Source organism: Heliangelus exortis, chromosome 18 (genome assembly GCF_036169615.1).
Source record: "Heliangelus exortis chromosome 18, bHelExo1.hap1, whole genome shotgun sequence".
In the NCBI taxonomy this organism is placed as follows: domain Eukaryota; kingdom Metazoa; phylum Chordata; class Aves; order Apodiformes; family Trochilidae; genus Heliangelus; species Heliangelus exortis.
Genome location: NC_092439.1, coordinates 8,527,491 through 8,547,327, shown reverse-complemented (window position 1 = coordinate 8,547,327; position 19,837 = coordinate 8,527,491). Strand labels below are relative to the sequence as shown.

Here is a 19,837-nt window from a genome sequence, read left to right as displayed (position 1 = left end):
CATGTTTCATTTACTTCCCATTCTTCACACTTCATAGGCTGATGAACAATCAAAATGTAATTATCAACCAAAAGTCTTACAATGCATTTTACTTTCTGGGATTTTTGTTTTTTGAATTAGCCACTGTACCATGCATCTATACCCCTCACTTAGAGATGAAATTGATTAAGGGCTCACAGAAAGGCCATAAATATTTTAATTTTCAATCTAGGCAATCTGCAGCACTGAACAGGGACCAGTTATTTGTTGGATTCTGAAATAGATGGGGAAAGCAATACATTTTTCTATGTTTTCGAAGGTGTTTCTAAATCTGAACCCTCAAGTTTGTGCCTCAAGTACTTTGCATCCACTGTTTTTAGCCACCTGGAATTGTTCAAAGTGGTGTCTCCCTTCTGTGCCATGTTGCTAACAGCAGCGGTAACTTCACAAACAACTTTGAACTAACCAGTGTCCAGGAGGAAAGGGAAGTTCTGTGGCTTTCTGGAGTTCAGACTGAGCCTGATTTTTGTTATCTCTGATAAACTTAATGAGTGGCCTTGGGGAAATTATTTTCCTAGCCTATGCTTGCTTGTTGTTGTGAGGTTTTTGCTGATTTTTTTTTTTTTTGTTCTTGAGTATTTGTCGGTCTGGTAACTGTCAGCCTGACAGGTATGTTGGAGATTAGGTCACTGCAATTTGCAGAGGAAAGGGAGGTTATCCAGTGGAAAGCACCACAGGGACACACAACTAGATTCTCAAACTAACTTCTACAGGACAGGGACCCTGGATCTTTCCCATTATTATTTGAGGGTGTTTTTCTGAAGGCCTGGTACTCACAGAAGTACACAGAATATACTAGATAGTTGTTATAAACTTGGGAGCCATGCACTGTTACCTTAATCAGCTTCCTAAAAGATGATTCTCTATCCTGTCGTAAATTACCAGAAGGATAATGAAACTACTAGCCAGAAGAAACAGAAATGGTAGAGAAAAGCAGTGTCTCGACTCTTTATATTGAACTTTCTTATCACAGGTAGACTTGGTTTGCTTTTGCTGCTCTAAAAAATAATCATCCCACGGATCATGTTAGCACAGACTTTTTAGCTGAATGAGGAAGGAGGAACTGGTGTTTTCCAGATGTTCAAGGGTGCATGAGATTCTCAAGACCTGTAGTTTAGAAGTCATGGTCCTTGTACAGCTTGCATTATTGCTATTAATCGCCTCCCAAGAGTATAATATAATGCATTTCCCTTGATGCCATTCCAGTATACTTATTTGTTTAACTTTAGAGCTCCGTGGTTGAAGCAAGCTTTTCCCATAGGGCTGGGGTTTTTTTGCCTTTCCCTTTTTTCTTTCCTTCTTTTAATGCACAGTCTCCACCCGTGTGGCTTTAGTTTGTGCAATAGAATTTTCAAATTTTGTTGTTGAAGCTGTAACGCGTCTAAATTCTTTAAGGACAGTTCTGGGAAAAAGTTGAGAAAATACACATCAGTAATGAAGGGGAATAATTCTGATTTCTTCGTAACTTATAGAATTGTATGGAGACTGACTGTCTTCAGGTGTGTTTTTATTTCCTTTTTGGACTTCTGTCAGCCTCCCTTCTGACTGTTTATTATTAGGAATAGTAAAGTTGTACTTACACCTTGCTTTAATACCAAAAACAAATAAAATTCTACATTTCTAGCCTACCCTGTTCAGATACTATTAATTTAGGTAATGAATTAATAGCAAATCCTAAACTTTGAGGTATGAACACAGGGGTTAAAAAAAAAATAGGAGAGGGGGAAACTATTTATTAAAGAATAAATTGGAGGGGAATAGGCTATTTGTTTTGTTCCATGTTTAAGATGAAAATAATTGGCTCATTAATCACAGTATCAGCTTGGTCATTTTAGGAAGGTCAGGCTGAAGAATGAATAGAAATGAGGCACATTATTTTAAAATTTAAAAAGCAGACATTAAGGATGTCAGTGAAAGAAACTTCAGTAAAAAGCCCTTGACATCTTGTTACTTCACATAAGCAAAGATTTAGGATTAAATGTATTTCTTTTCTTTTCCCCCCTCAGCTCATTTAAAAATATACACTGAGAACATACATATATGTTGGGACAATGTAATGAAAATTATTATTGATTTCTTACCTTCAATTTTTTATGCACTAGTAAATGTTTTGGTTTTGCTACCTTTCCATGCATCCACTATTTCTTTCCTGTCTTCTATTACCTTTGAATACAAGTAGCTGTTGCTAAAGCATGGAGAAGGCAGAACAGAAACCTGAAATCTCTACACTGTGTAGGTTTCCCTTAATGTTTCAGATGTCTGAATTTCCAGAATAAGAAAGGTTTTCTTTTAGTCTCAGCTTTGAAATAGCAAACTTTCATAAGAATATTATCTTGGTTATTATTTCTATATTTATTACTAAATAAGAATTGCACTTGTATATTTAGAATGGAGAAAACTTACATGAGTGAATAGCTTTTAATATCATGTTTAAAACTAATGTCAGGATCTAGAAAGCTTTCAGATGGAGATGGATTGCCTGTCTGTCTTTGCTATTTATGGTCTAATCTATTTGTGTTTTCTCCCCTGAATCTGCACCACAGTATTGTTCTCTGATATCTTAATCTCCAGACCAAGATAAACTCTGGAGCTGCAGCACTGTAGATTTCCAAGTCTATAGCTTATCTCATAGTTGCTTATTTCTCCTTACTGCTTTTTAGGTAAGCTCAATACCTTCTTATCCAGTGGCTTTTAATTTCAAAGGATTACAGTAGACATACACAATATGCTATCATACAGTAAGCTGTTACAGTGGATGCCAGGTTGATATCCTAGTTCTGTATTATGCCTAGAGGTCAAATTTGAGTGCTGCTGTTCTGGATGGTTTTAGTTTATCTAGACATCACAGGTGGAGGAGGCATTTTGGCAGCACCTAGAGGTGGGGGTAGCAGTATGCTGAAGTGCTGGATGAAATCATGAACAGTCTTAGATTAAAACTTGATAATTCGAGCATGTAACGTCTGTAAGTCATATATACTGGTTTTTTTTTGAGGTTTGTAATGTTTTATAAATCGGTCTTAAGTCTGTGTTGTTGACACTTGTGCTAGTTAGGATTGCACTGAATGACAAAACTGCAGTTCTTCAAGGGAGGAAAAAAGCCTTTTGGTTTATCTTCTGACTCCAGGGAGCTGTGGAAAGGTCCAGTTAAAAGATCAATAACTCTAATTATGAATGAGATTCCCATTTCCCTCAAGAGTGGAGGGCAGCAAGAGTAAACAACTTCTTTGCAAAAAGTTCCTTGTAAGTCCAGAAAGACCAGCTTGGGTTTAACTAGACTGAGTCAGACTGTCAAGTGCTGATAACGATGATTCCTTGAAGACTTAAGATTTTACAGATAGAGGGGAATGTGTATTTCTACACATAAAAAAAAACAATTTGAAGAAGCCAGTAGTGGTAAATACTGGAAGATCATGCTGCTTGGGAGATGGCACTCACAGCAGAAAACATATTTAATTCCACAGGGAGATTGTCATCCTGCCACAACAGTGAATGAGTAAAACAGACAGTGTACATTCGCTGGTGTTCTGTATCTTCCTTATTTATGTTCCTCAGCAGTTACTAGCCAGAATAAAGCATAATAACTGTACTTTGTACAGATATATAGGGTTCGGTCATGGTTTATGATCCTAGCAGTAGAAATTGTCCCTTATTTAAGTCAGAATACTCACATTCCTTTCTGGAGGTTTAATCCCTGGAGGTGTTCAAAATAGTGATCAATCGTCTGCTAACCCAATGCAAATTGTAATGACTTTGTTTTAAAATGCCACAAGGGAAATATTTTTCTCATTTTAAGATGTGGGAGCTGAGGTTAAGATAAGCCATGTACCTTTCTTGAGGTCACAAACAGTCTTTGGCAGAAATTCTGGTGAGATAGTTTCTTCTGCTCCTAGCATAAGATGGAAACTGTATGAGTATGGTTGCAATGAGACACACTGGGCACACTCTAGGTGTCTTCTAATGGTACCTATTTCTAATCCTAGAGGGCTTGGTTGACTTTTCCAAAAGGAAATGCAAAGGCAATTGACTGGCAGTACAATTTAGTGTGGAATTCCTATCTTGTAGCTGATTTGTGGCTGTGCAGAATAGCATAACAAATTAGAATGTATGGTGCTTGTAAACTCTGATTCTCTGGCTTCCTTGGGTATGCAGCTACAGAAAACATGAAAAGGAATGTTTAAATCTGTTTTAGTATTGTATTTTGTAGTTATTAGTGCTGGTGCTCAATGTTTACCTTATGGAAATTAAGCTGCATGAAAACTGTTTTTTATTATGGAATTCAGCCTATGCACCTCAGTCTTATTTGAAACAACTAGGAATACAAAATCCACCAGAAGGAAAAAAAAAACCCCACCCAAAAAACCCAAACAAAACCCAAAACTGTGACTGCGCCAGACCAGTGTATGAGCTTCACACATTCCACCTCTCTGTGATAAAATGCAATACAAGTTTCTATATGCTTCTTCTATAAGCATGAGCTTTATCTGTGGTGTTATATAGGACAGAAAAACAATAATCCTAAAGTGTCATACAAGAAATAGATAATTCTGTAACTTTCTATCTTCCTTCTAATCTACCACTCCTAGGCCCACTCACCCTAAAAAAAAAAGAAAAAATGTGAAATTGCCAGCTGTTTCCTGATGAAACAGGGTTAAGAAACTTGCTTTTCTCACCTACTTTTATTTTTAAAGTCAAGTTTAAGGTATATATTTCTATGTTCATAAGAAGCTTGCCAAATTTAAGTGCTACACACCTGTCTGATTCTAATTCTCATTAACAGTGAAGTATGAAGTAATTTTGTACTGCTTCACTTATTTTTCTTTGCAGTGAAGTATATTTGCATGAGCTTGTCTGTCTCTTATGCTAGCAAAGTGTAATTTTACTTATATTTCTATCTGCATAATACAGCATGTATTTCCACAGTCAGATGCATTGTCTGAAAAGTTTTTTCTTGAACTTCTGTTTCACTGCTTTTAGATGAAACTCAGCATCTATGTGTTTGGAGGAAATATTAAAAAATTTAGAATATGGCCATTATGGTGATGTAAACTTCAAAAATTGTGATCTGCTCATTTCTTATTCTGGATTAGTTTATAGATTGCTGAACGATCTGGGTAAAGTACTTCTCTATGCTTCATTTTACTCATGGTACAGTAAAGATAAATTAGTTACCTATTTCATGTGGGTGCTATTAAGCCTAATAAATTATTTAGGCAGCACTTTGAAGCATTGGTATAAGTAGGTGATAAGTATTAATAATGAAGATATTCAGATGCATAAATGGCTTTTGGACACTTAGCAGCTATTTCTCCTCTGAAAATTTTCCCTTGACTATTGGTGGTAGCTGTTTGCTATATCATGTGACCTGGGGGAACCTACTTAACTTCTCTGCCAAATGGGAAGAGTAATGATGTACCTCAAAGGCATTTAATCTGCAAAGAGCTTTGAAATCCTCAAATGAGAAGGGCGCTATCAGTGAGATTAGAGTTGTCATAAGTCACATGACAATTTTAAAAAAACATTTCAGCTCTGTGCATTGTCTTGCTTAAGGATGCTTTCTACTCCAAATATATATTTGATTAATTAATTAACATGTCATACATTATAGTCTGAAGTTACTTGGCAGAGAACTGGACATATGCTGAGGATATGATCCACACTTGTCTTAGAGGTGACATTAATTTATTCCTCACATTCTTTTTATATGACAGCTACCAGCTGTATGGTAAAGAAACAACAAAGTCAGACATTCTGATACCATTGTTTCTGGGTGCTCAGAGGAGAATACCAAGCCTAACATCTTATTGGGATGGAAGGGAAAAAGAATTTAATAAATGTTTATTTAACATGCATTCTACACACAATGTATTAGCCACTCAGATGTTGACTGGCTGCCAGCCATGACTGAAGTTAAATACAACAGCTGATGAACACTGGGAGGCCAGTTGTTCAAAATGTCTTAGATGTCCAGATGCATGATTGTAACTGAAAACACTTGGAGTCAATAAAAAGAGATGTAGCTAAGAGGAGAAGTTGCCTCAGCATGGATATTTGTTTTTCTGGCCAAAATTATACTTAGAAAAAAATGATCAGAGAATGTGCTACATCTCTTGCCCAGTACTCCACCTGCTGTCTCCACAGTATCAGTTAACTCAGCAGTGTTACAGAATATCAATGAAGTTGATAAACCGATGTTTTGACATGGTAACAATAGGAACATAATGCTGGTATTCTTAAAAAGTAGGTCCCCTGAAATCTTTGGCTTGTAATAAAGTGCTGCACCAAGCATCTGTGGGTTAGCAGAGGTGATGGCAGCAGTAGTTCCAATTTTTCTTTATGGAGTATGAGTTCTACTGCAGTAACTTAAAAACAGTGTGATAAAACACACTGAAGAGGAGAAAACCCTTGCAAGACTGCTTTGAACTGTTGTTGTTAGTAAAGGCAGTCGCCTGGAAGTTGGGAAAAATGGGTTTTATTTCTCCAGAAAGAAGGTAATTTAATATAGCTGCCACTTCATTGTGAATGGTCTTAATTGCTGATAAAAAGGGTGTACCTTTTTTTCCTCCAGCTATTTCTGAGTAGTCACTGTAGTTTATGAGGGTTCAGAGAACATACCTGGCCATGTCTTCAGGAATTAAATCCAATAGTTCTGTACCTAATAAATTTTCAGGGAAGCTGAAGCTTGAAAAAGGAACTGGGTGCAGCAGAGGCATTTTTCAATTTTGGAAAAATGAGCATATGCTAAGCAAAACCTGGGGCAGGGTAGGATTTAGTGCATAATCGACTGTTTGCTGAAGGTAAACCCTTTATTTCCTTTGACTAGGAGAAAAAAATGTTTTCCTAATGTTTTAACGTGGATTTTCACTGAGTTTTCTTTACAGATTTCCCTTAAAGTCCTTTTAGACTGCCAATTTCCACATACCAAAAACTGCAAATGTTCTAAATTCGGTTTCACAGAAAGCTTGCAAAGCAATCTAAGCCAGTAGACACTGCTGACTAAAATCTAAATGAGAAAGTATTTTGCTCAGGCTTGAGCAGTTGTGTACTAAAGTCTTAGAAGAAATTCAGAACAATGAAGCTTTATATTAAGATGTGCTTTTATTTATACAGATATTTTTATTCTGAGACCTGTTTAGTACTTCTCTAGAAATATTTTAAACCATATATCATACAATGCAGCTGTTCATCAACAGTTTGAGCTTTATTATTATTATTATTTTTATTTTTATTATTTTGTTTCCTGGTTAATAATACCCAATCTTTTGACTCCAAGGTTGAAATATTGCTGTTTCCTTTCTGTTGTTTAATATATGGTAAGTACTTCATTATAGTAATATAAAATTAAGTTCAGTGTTTCTGTGGAATTGCTGCTGTACCAAAATGGTCAGCAATTATAAGGTATCATTTCTGAAAAGATAAGTGATGGCTCAGTTGAAATAGCTATAGTGCTTGGTCTTCTAATTACATAATATCATTAGAGATGTAATTATATAACATCACTAGAGACTGAATCCTCATGTGTGCCCTGGGCCAATCTGTCTTTAGGAAGACTTTGAATTGTTATTTGTGTATTGCTTATTTGCAAAAATATGATATTCTGATTCAATAGCAAGTAACTGGAATGAGGCATGTTGACTTAACTGTACAGAATGCATCACTAGAGAGGAAGATTTAGAAGCAGGTAGTTGTGCATGTTGAGTAGGCACAGCTTTTATGAAATGCTCTTGATATAGAAGGCAGAAGCAGGAGTAATTTGTCCTGACAATGCACATTGGACAGCATACAGACTAAGAATAGATAAAGGAACCTTTTATTAGATTATCACTGTCCACTAGATTAGCTACTGGGAAAAGGAGTTTGTAGAAAACAATAGTTCATGTGTATTGTATTGCTGTCTCTTGAAATGCATTTGCAAATGCTTCCCTGTGTACATCAGTTGCTAAGTGCTACAAGTAAATATGTCTAGTGATAAAATACTATATATCCCTTGAAACAATTTCTTGGGATAATCTGTTGGGGAGTTTCTCCTAGAGGAAGTCATACTTGAGTAGACTGTGTTCAATACCAGTTTCCAGAATACATCAAAAAGCCTAGAATGGTTTGTCTTGTGTTGGATAAGAAATGATGGCACAGTTGTGAAGTTCTCCAAGTACCTACAGGCGTGAGGAGAGCAGGGCTGGCCCTGAATTACCAAGCTGCCAAAATGGTGATTATTTGCAGAATTGTGGTGTTAGCTACTTCTAGGGACAGCTGCAGAAACCAGTTGGATCCTCCCTGTTGAAAACTAGTGGCTATGGTGCTTGCAGTTTCTAAGGGTCACGGATCTACCTGTTTTCTGAGGTGCTATGAGTAGGCAGAGTGCAGCACTAAAAACAATCTGCAAGATAATTACAGACTATTGCCCTTGGACTTGAAGTGAAATAATAAGTATTTCTTTGCCAAAAAACCTGCTTCTCCTCTCAGCTCTCTTCAACCTCTCTCAAGGAGGAGAGAGGGTCTGCAGCTATCATATATATATATTGTTATATATATATTTATATATATATATATATATATATATATATATAAATAATATTCTGCCTTCCTGGCCTATAGTAACTTTTTCAGGCCAAACCAGCTGCTGTGGTAGCATTTTCTGTTTGTGTAGAGTGGATCAGAAACAACTGAATCTCTGAAAAGTTCAGTCCTCAAAAATGACAACATAAAGCAAAATTCAGTTCATGCTCCCTCTACTTATCTGGTGGATAAGTAGATGAAGGAAAATATTTTGATCTCTGTCATGGTCAGTGTCACCTTGTGCTGTTACTGATCACTGAAACTTAATGTAGAGAACAAAAATGTACTCAAGCTATCTGTGTAGTACAAACAATGTTTTCCTTCCAGTAAGCTGATGAATTTTATCTCTGTTTCAGTAGACATTTTGATTTGCTGAAAAATTTTAGTGGGTGGTATGTATATAAGTTGGAAGCTGAAGATTATACCAAGACCTAAGGTACCAATTAGAATAGTTCAGAACAGCAAAAGGCCACCCCCTTTTTACTCTTGCAGATCTGAAATACATGCTTAAGAGTAGCAGCTTTGAAGGAAGTCAGCTCTTTACAAAGGTCTACGTAGCAGCAATAAAGATATTGTTAGTCTGTGGACAAAAAAAAGAAATTGTATTCCATACTATCATTGAAGTTAAAAGCAGTTGTTATGGCAACTACTGCAGTACCTTTATCAGTATTTCTGCTCTGCTGCTTGGGAGAGGCACAAATCTCTTTTACTCAGCTGTGTGTGACTGACAGAATGGGAGATTGAGATGCTCCCTGTTGTCAAGTAGTAGGGTGAGGATTCTGGGTAATGTGTTTTAACTTAACCTCCTTCTTCCCGCAGGGGATGGGGAAGCAAGGGCTGCCTGTAAATGCAGACAGGTTGCACACAGACAGACATAGGGTCAGAACAGTATTTCCAAATCTCTCAGTACCCAGAAGCCCTGGCTGAAAGTACAGCCAGATGGTTTTGACTGTCAGTCTTGGTAGACAAATCTCAGTATTCTGCTCCTAGGGAAGTGTGATGTGTGTCATTTATTGAGTGTATAGAGGTCCTCCCCAAATATCTGACGACAGACAGAAGCTGTTGTATTACTTCTGTGGATACAAAAGTGTGGAAACTTCTATGGATACCCCCTCAAGTGCAATACCTTCCAGTTATCACCTTGTTTGGCTTCGAGGTTTGACTTCAAATTATTTTTTTCCTCAATTTTTTGTCTCAATTGGTGGTTTCCCTTTACAGTTTTACACTTTGTTTTACACTAATTTTTGGTGGCTAACGCTGAAACAGTAAAGCACGTGGAGAGGTCAGAAAAGTGTTGTATAAACCATTGTCATTACACAGGCAACTATTGGCACATGTTATGCCAAAGGAATTTCTGCTCAGTTTTTAAGAGCAAGGGTAATACAGGTGCTATTGCTGAGTTAAAACACTGGACAGCTATAAGGTGTAATGTGGAAAAGCATCTGCTTTATGATGGACCAGCATCTGTGTAGATTTCTAATTTTAGCATCAGAAGTTCAGCACTTGATGACTGGAGGAAGGAAAATGCAGCAGTTGTAGAGGTTCAACAGCTGTATGAATACCAGCACATGCCCACCTCAGCATGCATGGCTTTGTGCTACTTTTAACATCAAGAAATCAGCTTCAGGAAAGCATAAGCTTTCTTCCTCTTGTTCTTCTGCATCTCCATTCTAACTGTGATTTATTCTAGCTGTGATTAATGGAACTCCAACATAGCTGATCATTTTAAAAATGATGTATCAGAGAGTGCTTTGTGGACAAGTGTTAGGTGTGGTGTGTCGACATACCTGCTGGAAAATTGAATTTTCCTGCACCTCTGATTCAGGTAATCTTTAACAGTTTCTTGGCACTACAGTGCCAGTAACAGTGCCAGACACTGCACTGAGCAAAAAGAAAGGTATGGATCAATAGTCTATAATTCAATTAATAATCAGCAGTCATGTATTAATAGCCACATTCCACTGAAAAGCATGTGAGTTTCCAAGTGTTTCCATAGAAATTGACATACAAGAAAAGATGATAGCTTTCTAGCTAATTTCATTTTCTGATCATATTCATCTATCATGAAAGGCCATGATAATGTTTTCCATAAAGTATATTATACCTTCTGCAAACAATCTGAAGTTTAGATGGATAGAAAGGCCTCTGAAACTGTATCAGTCAACCTTGACTTGTGTGAGCTTAGATGTGACAGACAGTGTACTTTTCAGATGATGAAAGCTCTCTGTGATTTAATCTCCCCCAGAAAACTTCAGTCAGGGATTTAAAGTTGCTATCCTTGACAGCAGTTACTGATTGTGAGACCAAGTAGACAAAGTAGTGATATGGAACTGTGCTTTTTCTTTGTCTGAACAGGCAGTTTCCTCCTCATTCATCAGGAATGCCTGTGAAAAATAAGTCAGTTGGGTCGTGGTGGAACCTGGGAATGCTCAGAATGGTTCTGTATGCCCCATACTGAGCCCTCTCCCATCAGGACACTGCATGTGCTTGGCTGGTGTGTTTAGTAACCTCCTCTTTTCTCTACAAGGTGAAATTAAAGCTGCTTTATCTTATCTACCTGTGGTACCCTGACATTCAGGGAATTGATGCTCTTTCAGGGTTCTAATTCTAGTGAAAGTTTTCACTCAGACGGGCCTGCGGGACCTCTCAGACAAAGCATAGGTGTTGAGTCTGTCTGACTTTATTAGATGTTACTGTTTTCTGGTTGTTTGCTCAGCATTGTCTTCTCTGAGAAGCAGATGTGTGGTAATTGTATCTAGCAGAAGGCTGAAGGCATATAAATGATGTAATAACTTATTAAACAGTCATAAGAAACAATACTGCTAGCTGGTCCTGAATGTGAAGCTATTCTTTAAAAGACAGTTTGGCAGGTAACCAGCTCCAAGAGGTTCTGACTGATACTTAAGGTAATAAACAACAGAATAAAAAGAACAAATAGAGTAATGAAAGAGAGAGAATTTACATACAAATAAAAGTAACAGCAAATAAAGAGGCCAGTAATCCTAGTGGTTTGTCTCATCAGACTGCTTCTTCCTCTCCTCATCTGATTGGTAGCCAAGAGCTGCTGATGGCATAGCATTCATACCTCCCTGACAACATGGAGAAGGGCAGAGTATATTCATACTTTTTGCTGTTGATTTTGGATGGAGTAATTTTTATCCAAGCCTGTGGTAGCTAGGGAACAGAACATTTAAAAAAAAAAAAACTAAACCAACAAAAAAATCCAAAACAAACAAAAAAAAACCCCACCAAAAACCATATAGACAGTAATAGTGTTTGGACTTTTTTTATTCAATAAAAGTTTGTGTTATAAATATTCTCAATTTGTTTTCCTATTTACAGTTGTAAAATATTTTAGGATATATCCTACCCATCACCTGTCATTGAGCATCTCTATAAGGGCCATGAAAACATAATTGTGAAATAAAAACATCTTATTTTCAGCCCACAAACCCAGTTTCCACACACTCACAAAATAAAATCAAAGGGACAAAAAAGAGGAGAGAAGGAACCATAGGGGTGGGGAGCAAGAGGAATACAGTACAGCAGGCAATAATGAAATATTTGCTACACGGTAGCAAAAGAAATGAGTAAAAAATGTAGTCTGCTATGATGACAAGCTTTTCAGGACGTTTGTTATAGACCAGCGTTGTCCAGTGCATTTCTGAAGGACAAGTTGAAATCCAAATTCATTTTCATTGTTTTCCTGCAGCTCCAGGCAACGCTTGGATTTTCGGTTCTGGATTGGACCTCCCTTTAAAGATGGGGGGGAAAAAAAAGTATAAGGATTAAATATTGTGACATTTTTGAATTGCTACTGTGTGATAATATAGATCAGAGAACTTTCCAATGCCCATCTACTAAAGTCCACTGCTACTGTGAAAAATGTTTCAGTTACAAGATAAGCACTAGATTGGAGTTGGAGTGAAGGTTCCCTTTGTCACAGGATGATTTAATCTCAGATGCAGTTCAGAAGAGCCTTTAGTCCTTGGTTACCATTTCAGCAAATGAGGTTTCTAGAACTGATCTGTGTTTCTACCCATGCTTTTTAACCATGAGCCAAAAGCTTTCCTGTTTGCTTTAGTTATGTAGTCATGTAGTTTAGTGGCTCTGCTGCACCTCTGAAACATAAAAAAAAAAAGCCAAAAGAGGACCACTGTTTTGGTCAGAGGTGTTCTGTATGTAGGATAAAATGCAAAAAAAGGTGTATTTTTGAATTCTGAAATGAACTGTCTTTTCTAATCTTATGTTGCTAATCCTCAGCAGTGACTCTAGTTCAGTTTTCAGCTTAATACTGCCCTATTTTCACTGATGAATTTACTAGACTGACAGGCATGCAGTAGGCCTTCTAACATACCTTCATAACTAAGTGCTGAGTGAACTGTATTTTCCCACTGCTGTATAACTATTATTGACATTAGTATTAATAATGGTAGTTAAATTTGAGTGTCTGGTGGGTGGGACCATAAACTCTGAGCCATCTATAAGCACTAGAACTGTTTGACATATAAGGCAATGGAAAAAACCGAGATGGGAAATTAATCAAAGCTTTATTATATGCTATTTATTCCCTTATCCTGAACACCCTCTACCCCACTATCCTGCCAAGTAACTTTTGCCTTCTAAAGCTCACTGTAGTGAGCTTTTTTTCCCCAAATGAATGCAGTAAGCTTTGAATTAAGTCCTTCAGTTATAAAACTCAGAAATAATAGATATTTTCTCATGCCAAAACAAACAGTTGTGTTTCAGCTTTGCTTGGTTTTTTCTTTTAACAAAGCAAAACATACTGTTTCTATTCTTAAAGCAAACTTTTGATTATGTTTTTTCTGCGTAGATTCAATGTTGTGTGGCACCCAGGGTCAGCTTCTTGAGTTTGAAAGGGGAATTACATTTTACCACAAGTATTTCTGCCCAGACCTAAAACTGAGATCAACTTCCTTGTGCTTTCAGCTGATACTGAAGGTGCTTGTGTTGCTTTTAAGTTAACTACTTCTGTATCTTTCATTTATCAGTTAGTCTTTGTCTCAGTTTTGATGCTGAAAACATCCTCAGCTCAGATCTTGCACTAAGGAAGCAGGAGAAAGAAGCTGTCCCACTTCTTGTCAGGAAACTAACCAGTTATGGGAGACTTGAGTTCAGCTCCACTGCTTGCCTCGTTTTTGTACCTGGCATATGAATCAGAGTATGGTACTTTTAGACCTCTCCTGCCATTTCTAACTTAGTAACATTAGGTATTATAGTGTATGTATTCATGTGCAATACTTTAATATAGGAAGCCACATAAATAAAATGCAAACTGCTCCTAAGGAAAAAACAAAACAAGTGAGCAACTGAAAAAACAAAAATGAAGTTCAAAAAAGTTCACCGCCCTCCTTCTCTTCTCCTGATGTGCCCTCATGTGAAGTGTGGCTTCTGTTTAACAGAAACAAATAAAAAGCCAAGAAAACTCTTTCTGATGTGCTGTAAAGGACTCCGTGGTGGCTACCTAAATATCATCCTGCTGAGTTCATTGTAGCCCACCGTATGGAACATAAAAGTGACACCAAAGTTAAGTACAGAGTAGTACGGAGTGTGTACTGAGTGTTGTGGAGACCTGGGATGCTTTTAGCAGGAGGACTTCTTCCCACTAAAGAGAAACATAAGGGCTCAGGTCTTGTCGGAAACAGAACAACTCAGCTCTTAAGAGATGTGAGGTCTGCAGAAGCGTGGCATAATCCCTCAGCGAGGATGGAGTCTACGCAGCTTTAGTTCCTTTCAGTAAGAATGTAAGTGAAAAGAAATGCTCTGAAGTAAGGGGAGAAGAGTTTGTACAGTGCTTTCTGAAAATTTCCTGTTGTTAGCCCACTTGTGTTCATTTTTCCGTCTTCATATGCCTAATGCCAGCTTGCATATTCATCTGGTATCTCCAGGGTGATGACAGTGCACCCACTCTGTATTGCAAAGTCTGAACTATTGAGTTTTTAATCATTGAAGCACATGAAATTAGTAACTCCACTGAAGGAAGTGAGAAAGCATAAAGTTAACATTTTGCCAGTTTGACTGGCTTGGCCTCCAAATTACAGTATTCCTGAATGGTTTCTGCAACCTGTGATCATCATTAGCATTTACAAATGCTAATGCTGCCTATTGCCAAATGCAGACAAAGGTGTCCTTTTAGTTAATACTTTTTTTTAAACAGCCATTTAGTAAAACTTGTAAAAAACTCTGACAGTCATGTTTACCACTTGCTCAGCAAAATGACTTACGGCAAGTTGCCATATCTGTTTCCCTTTTCCTGTCCTAGGTAAGGCCTCTAATTCCCAATATAAAGGCAAAAAATTAATATCTTAGGGTAAAGTCTTTAATCATGTTACACAAGAGACAATTCTATAGGCTGAAACAGGCTGAAGAGGAATTCTGCTCAGTTGAACAGAATTAGGATTAAGATCACTGATGATGAGAGGCAACCCAATGGCAGTACAAGTCTTGAGAGAATAAATAAATATCCAGGTCAACTATTTTATAAAAATAGACTGAACATGCCAGTATTAACAATTTTTAAAGAAAACTTGATGGATTCTGCAATGCAAATTGAAGCAATTCCTAAGAGAAGCACAAATGCTCTCAGTTCCTGCTGGCAGTTAGACACTATAAAACTGATGGAGTGCTTTGTAGGCATACGGTAATGTAAATGCTGTCTCAAGCCACGAATCCTGTTATAACCAATACCTACTGGAATGTGACATCAAACGTAGTCAAAAGCAATGCTTTTTACTTCCTTTAGAATTACTGTACTTTCTGCATATCTGCCATATGTAAGAGGTTTCCTTTCAAGTCTGTCACCAAAGTAGAATTTATCAAATAATGTGACTTTGAAGAATAACATTTGATGTGCCTACAAGGCTGGTCCCACATGCTTGGTAGACAGTCCCCTGTGAGTCTGTCATACGTGAATACCAACTTGCTTTTAGAAAGAGCATATTGCAAGTATATACATACATATTTTAGGTTAGAGATGGAGTGCTAATAAGCTGTGCAAAGTAATTAGTCTGCTTAATTAGTCTGCTAGGGTTTCTGTTTTATCGGGTACTGGTGGATGCACAGTTGCCAAACCTCCCCCTTCCCATCTTTGTTGTGCAAGGCAGTGAAGTGAAGTGGGATGGGTCCTTTCTGGAATACTGGTCCTTGCAGAACTAGGGTTAGTTGAAAGCTGTTACACAGTTTCTCTAGTTTTAGAATTACTCCTTTGCAGTGGGGTACAAACGAGACTGAGTATTGGTACAGCTTTCTTTGCAAATACTGGAATTTTTAAATACATTCATTTTTGTACAGAAGTATGTACAGTGTACACACACCTCCTAATCTGGAATTAAATTATTCTACCTAAAAGAAAAGGAAAAAAAAATATTAATCTGCTTGCTTAACCATGTCTAACTCAGGAAAAGGTCAATATGTGTATGTATACCCTGTATCACATATGCTGTATAGATTGCTGCATTCACTGGCCCTAATTTTCTATTTGTACCTCAATCAGTGACCTCAAATATTTAGATGTTTGCTCTACCTTTGAAGCAGAAGGTATAAGTCTTCTCCATTGCTTACCTGCAAGTAAGAATCCTTACCAGATACTTTTTAGATGTCAATTTATTTTTCCAGTACTAACCAAAACTAATTGCTGTGTACAAAATAAACTTAGGTGGAGATATACTAGGGAGCCACCAAATCATTTCTTAATGGAGAAAATAATAATTTTTTTCCATCTCATTGCTTCACTTCCTGCACTCAGGTTCTATTGTCAGGTGCCCTTCCTAGCAGTGCTCTTACATTCACTTACTGGTGCCCAGTGACTAAATACTACAAAATATCCACTGACAATGGAATTAGATGCATCATTCAGTAGTCACAACAATTTAATGCCCACATCACACTTTGTCTCATGTGAAAATGATAATTGAACTTTATAAGGAAAAGAGGATTGTTAAGAGTTAGGAATTTGCATCAAGTCCTGTGATTTATGTGGTTATAGAACAGTTGAATTCTTTGTCATAGGCATCAGTGTTCAGTGACTGACTGGATATTTCTAGTGGGCTGTATTCAGGTACCCTAGGTTTTCTAATCCTAGTGTGCAGTATGAAGGTTTCCCAACTCTTTTTAACGCAGAAACTGAACTATATGCATTGTCATTATATATGCTTATGATTAAATGGATCTCTAGAGACCAAGAAATAAATTGAGTACCAGCTGAAGAAAATTAAGAACTGAATGTGCACTAGTATTTCAATCGATCTGCATATTCTGATATGGGAATTTCAGTTGGGCTTTCTGGGACTTCGGTGACAGTATCTAGTTATTGAAAATGTCTCACACAAAAACTGTTAGCTGATTATAACTGATACTGGGAAAGGAATGTCCTTGCAGCTGCAGCACAATCCTTGCGTACTTCACTTACACCCTAATGGAAATAATCAATTTTTTGTCTGTTATACTGGGTATCATCACTGTCAGTGATTCTGATTTGACTTCCAAGTAAACATTTTTCTCAAGTATTTGCATCCTGCGTGAAGGGATGTTACTTGGTAACCAAACTTTGTGCACAGAGATACTGTTCTTGTCTCCACTGAAATTCAAGACCTATGTTCTACTGACTTGACCAGGGCAGGGTTTTGTTTTCATCTGAAAAGTTAGAAGTTTTTGCAGCTGAGGAATGCAGAACCTAAGAAAGTCATTGGTCCAGTAATGCACAGGAGGGACCAAGAGCAGAGCTCGCATCTCCTGACACCTATCCACTTCATTTGCCAACTGTTGGGTATCAGGTAATGGGAGAAATGTAGAAAACATTCTGGATCTGGTAATCTGCTTGCATGTCTTTATTACAATGCCATGTAGTACCCTGTCAGCAGAAGCTGTCATCTGCAGTTTTTGGAAGGAGTCTATCTGGACGCCTGAAATTAGGAAAAAATCAGGTAGAACTAGAACAAATACTCTCTTTGTAAATAAATATGGTGCTTAAAATTTATGTTAATATATTAAAATACTGTTTCTGTTTTGAAGGAAAAACATGGGTATGTGTTAACTTCCTTCTAAATTAATTCAGCACCAGTATCTTTGGAGCTTAAATGTAGTCCTCAGGAGAATAAATACTGCATAATGTGATATGCTGGAAAAGATTTTAAATGTGCCCACTAAAGCTAATTTTACTGCTGTATTCATACACAAACTTTCTAGCTGGCAACTTTAACACCTAATTTGCAAAGATTAGAAATTGCCACTAGAAGATTGCTCGAAATATAAGACTTAACTTATTCAAGGAAATTTTGGTTGCCAGTAACTAGAGAAGTAATTGCAAGCAAATTTACCACCAGTTAAATAGAAATACAACTATTTGTATTTGATATTACTTCTGCATGTGTACTGCAAATACATTTGAATATTTTAGTTGAAGTCGAGTATTCAAAATGGAGAAAGACTGAATGCTTTCCGATTTTTGTCCTGAACAATTCCATTCTCCATAAATGGGACTAATGAATTTGTAGGCTTATAGTAAGGCATAGTTCAAGGGGTATAAAATTCCCCACAAATACTTTAATACACCTATTTTTAAAAAGTATTTATTATTATTATAAGAATAGTGGTGAAGTTGTACATGAATTAGGGACAAATTTATTGGAGCAAAAAGAAAATTAAAACATTAATTGTCACTTTCTTGTGTAAGCTGAACAGTGGTTCAGGTTCCTTGTCCTCCAGCTGTAACACCTTGTGCAGTTATCCACTTCATGAAAGTATTAAGTACAGGCAAGCTAGGATAATATTTGATCAAGCACAGGCCAAAAGTAGGTAAGTATAGGAGAAAATGCTGCTGACATACTGGACCCATGCACCAACACTGCACTCAGGCCCCTGAGCTTTGTGTAGTGCTCTTTTGCAGTTGAGGTTTAAAACAGAACACTTGGCAACACTGGTTATTTAAAAATCAGAAAGCCTCACTAAAAATACAGGGCTTAACCTAGTATGTTGGCTCAACTAATTGCATAATTAGGTTCTGGTTTTCTTTCTACTTCTCCTGTAGGATCAAAATCAGTATTTCTTTTTAGCAGGATCACAGTCACTGCCTGTTCTGAGCTGCCAGGCAGATAGTGCTGCAGAATTATATAGCTATATAGCAGTACAGCATGTCTCATACTGAAAGTACATAATGAGTGTATTTGCATCCAGTGGGGATAGAAATACAGCATAAATTCAAATTCTTGATAAATTAATGATGCTGCTTTTCTGTCCTGTGGTTTTCATAATGGAAGAATCTGAAGAAGTTAATGGTGAGAATTGTTCCCTGTGATATCCATCTCTACTGGAATTAATCCTTCTCTGTACACCAATGTCCTTGGCTAATTTATGGGCAGAAAACTAGGAATGGACATTAGAAGGCAGCTGTCTGCTGTGTAGTGGTGCTGGCCTCCACTTCTGTACCACATGTGCTCAGCAAAGGGGTGTATGAAACTGTTCCCCTTGCTTCGTAGGCCTCTGCACTCCCTGACTTGTGTGAGATGTGGTCGTGGATAATGGTTTTAGCTAGCAGTAGTATAGCACATCTTTGATTTCATAAGATAAAGGCAAGTAACAATTCAGAAAGATTGTCTGGCAAGGGCAAAAATAGGAGAAACAAGATGTAAATTAAGAATATCTATGGAATCTATTATATAATACCTATTTAAATGAGTTCTGAATCATATTTGTCTGTGGGATACTGAAACAACCGAGTAATCATTTGCTCTCATCTGTCCTCCCTTTTCCTTCCAAAGCAGTTCCAACTACTATAGTTGGGAAATTATACATATGGTAACTAGAGTTGCTGGCAATAAATTGTATTTACAGCTGCTGAGGATAGGATAAACCACCCCCTCTGAACACTCCTGAACTGGAAGATTTCCAATGGGACTAGAATCACAATTCTCCATAACGTGAAGCTGCCGTGTTAGCATCACAGGCAGGGGCAACTGCCCAGGGATATGGAAACAGTGCTGAGCACAGGCTCTGCACAGCCTCTCCCTCCCATCAGTTCTGTGATGAGAGTCCATCCCTACAGATGCATCATCTTCTTAACTGTCTATGGCAACCACACTGCAAGTTGCATTACTTAAATTAACAGAGCTTGCTGTACTGAAAAGAATTTGACATGAGCAGCCTTAAAAGGATCAGTCTCTCAGGTTTTTAGCTCTGCCTCGTGTCCTTTCATATACATCCTTTTACACAGAGGCTTCACCTGTCAGAT

General features: G+C 37.4%; 1 protein-coding gene and 1 long non-coding RNA gene across 14 annotated transcripts in view; one reads left to right on the top strand and one right to left on the bottom strand.

The window, feature by feature from the left end:
* The window catches only part of LOC139804549 (uncharacterized), a 149,584-nt gene that overhangs the window by 109,775 nt on the left and 19,972 nt on the right, over window positions 1-19,837 (top strand). The gene's annotated exons all lie outside the window — the stretch shown is intronic.
* GALNT18 (polypeptide N-acetylgalactosaminyltransferase 18) overlaps window positions 11,869-19,837 on the bottom strand; it is a 207,454-nt gene continuing 199,485 nt past the window's right edge. For both annotated transcript variants that reach the window (XM_071761894.1, XM_071761898.1), the window contains exon 12: window positions 11,869-12,346. In XM_071761894.1, coding sequence (XP_071617995.1) covers window positions 12,200-12,346 — 147 coding nt within the window. In that variant the 3' untranslated portion in view covers window positions 11,869-12,199. The remainder of the gene's footprint in view (window positions 12,347-19,837) is intronic.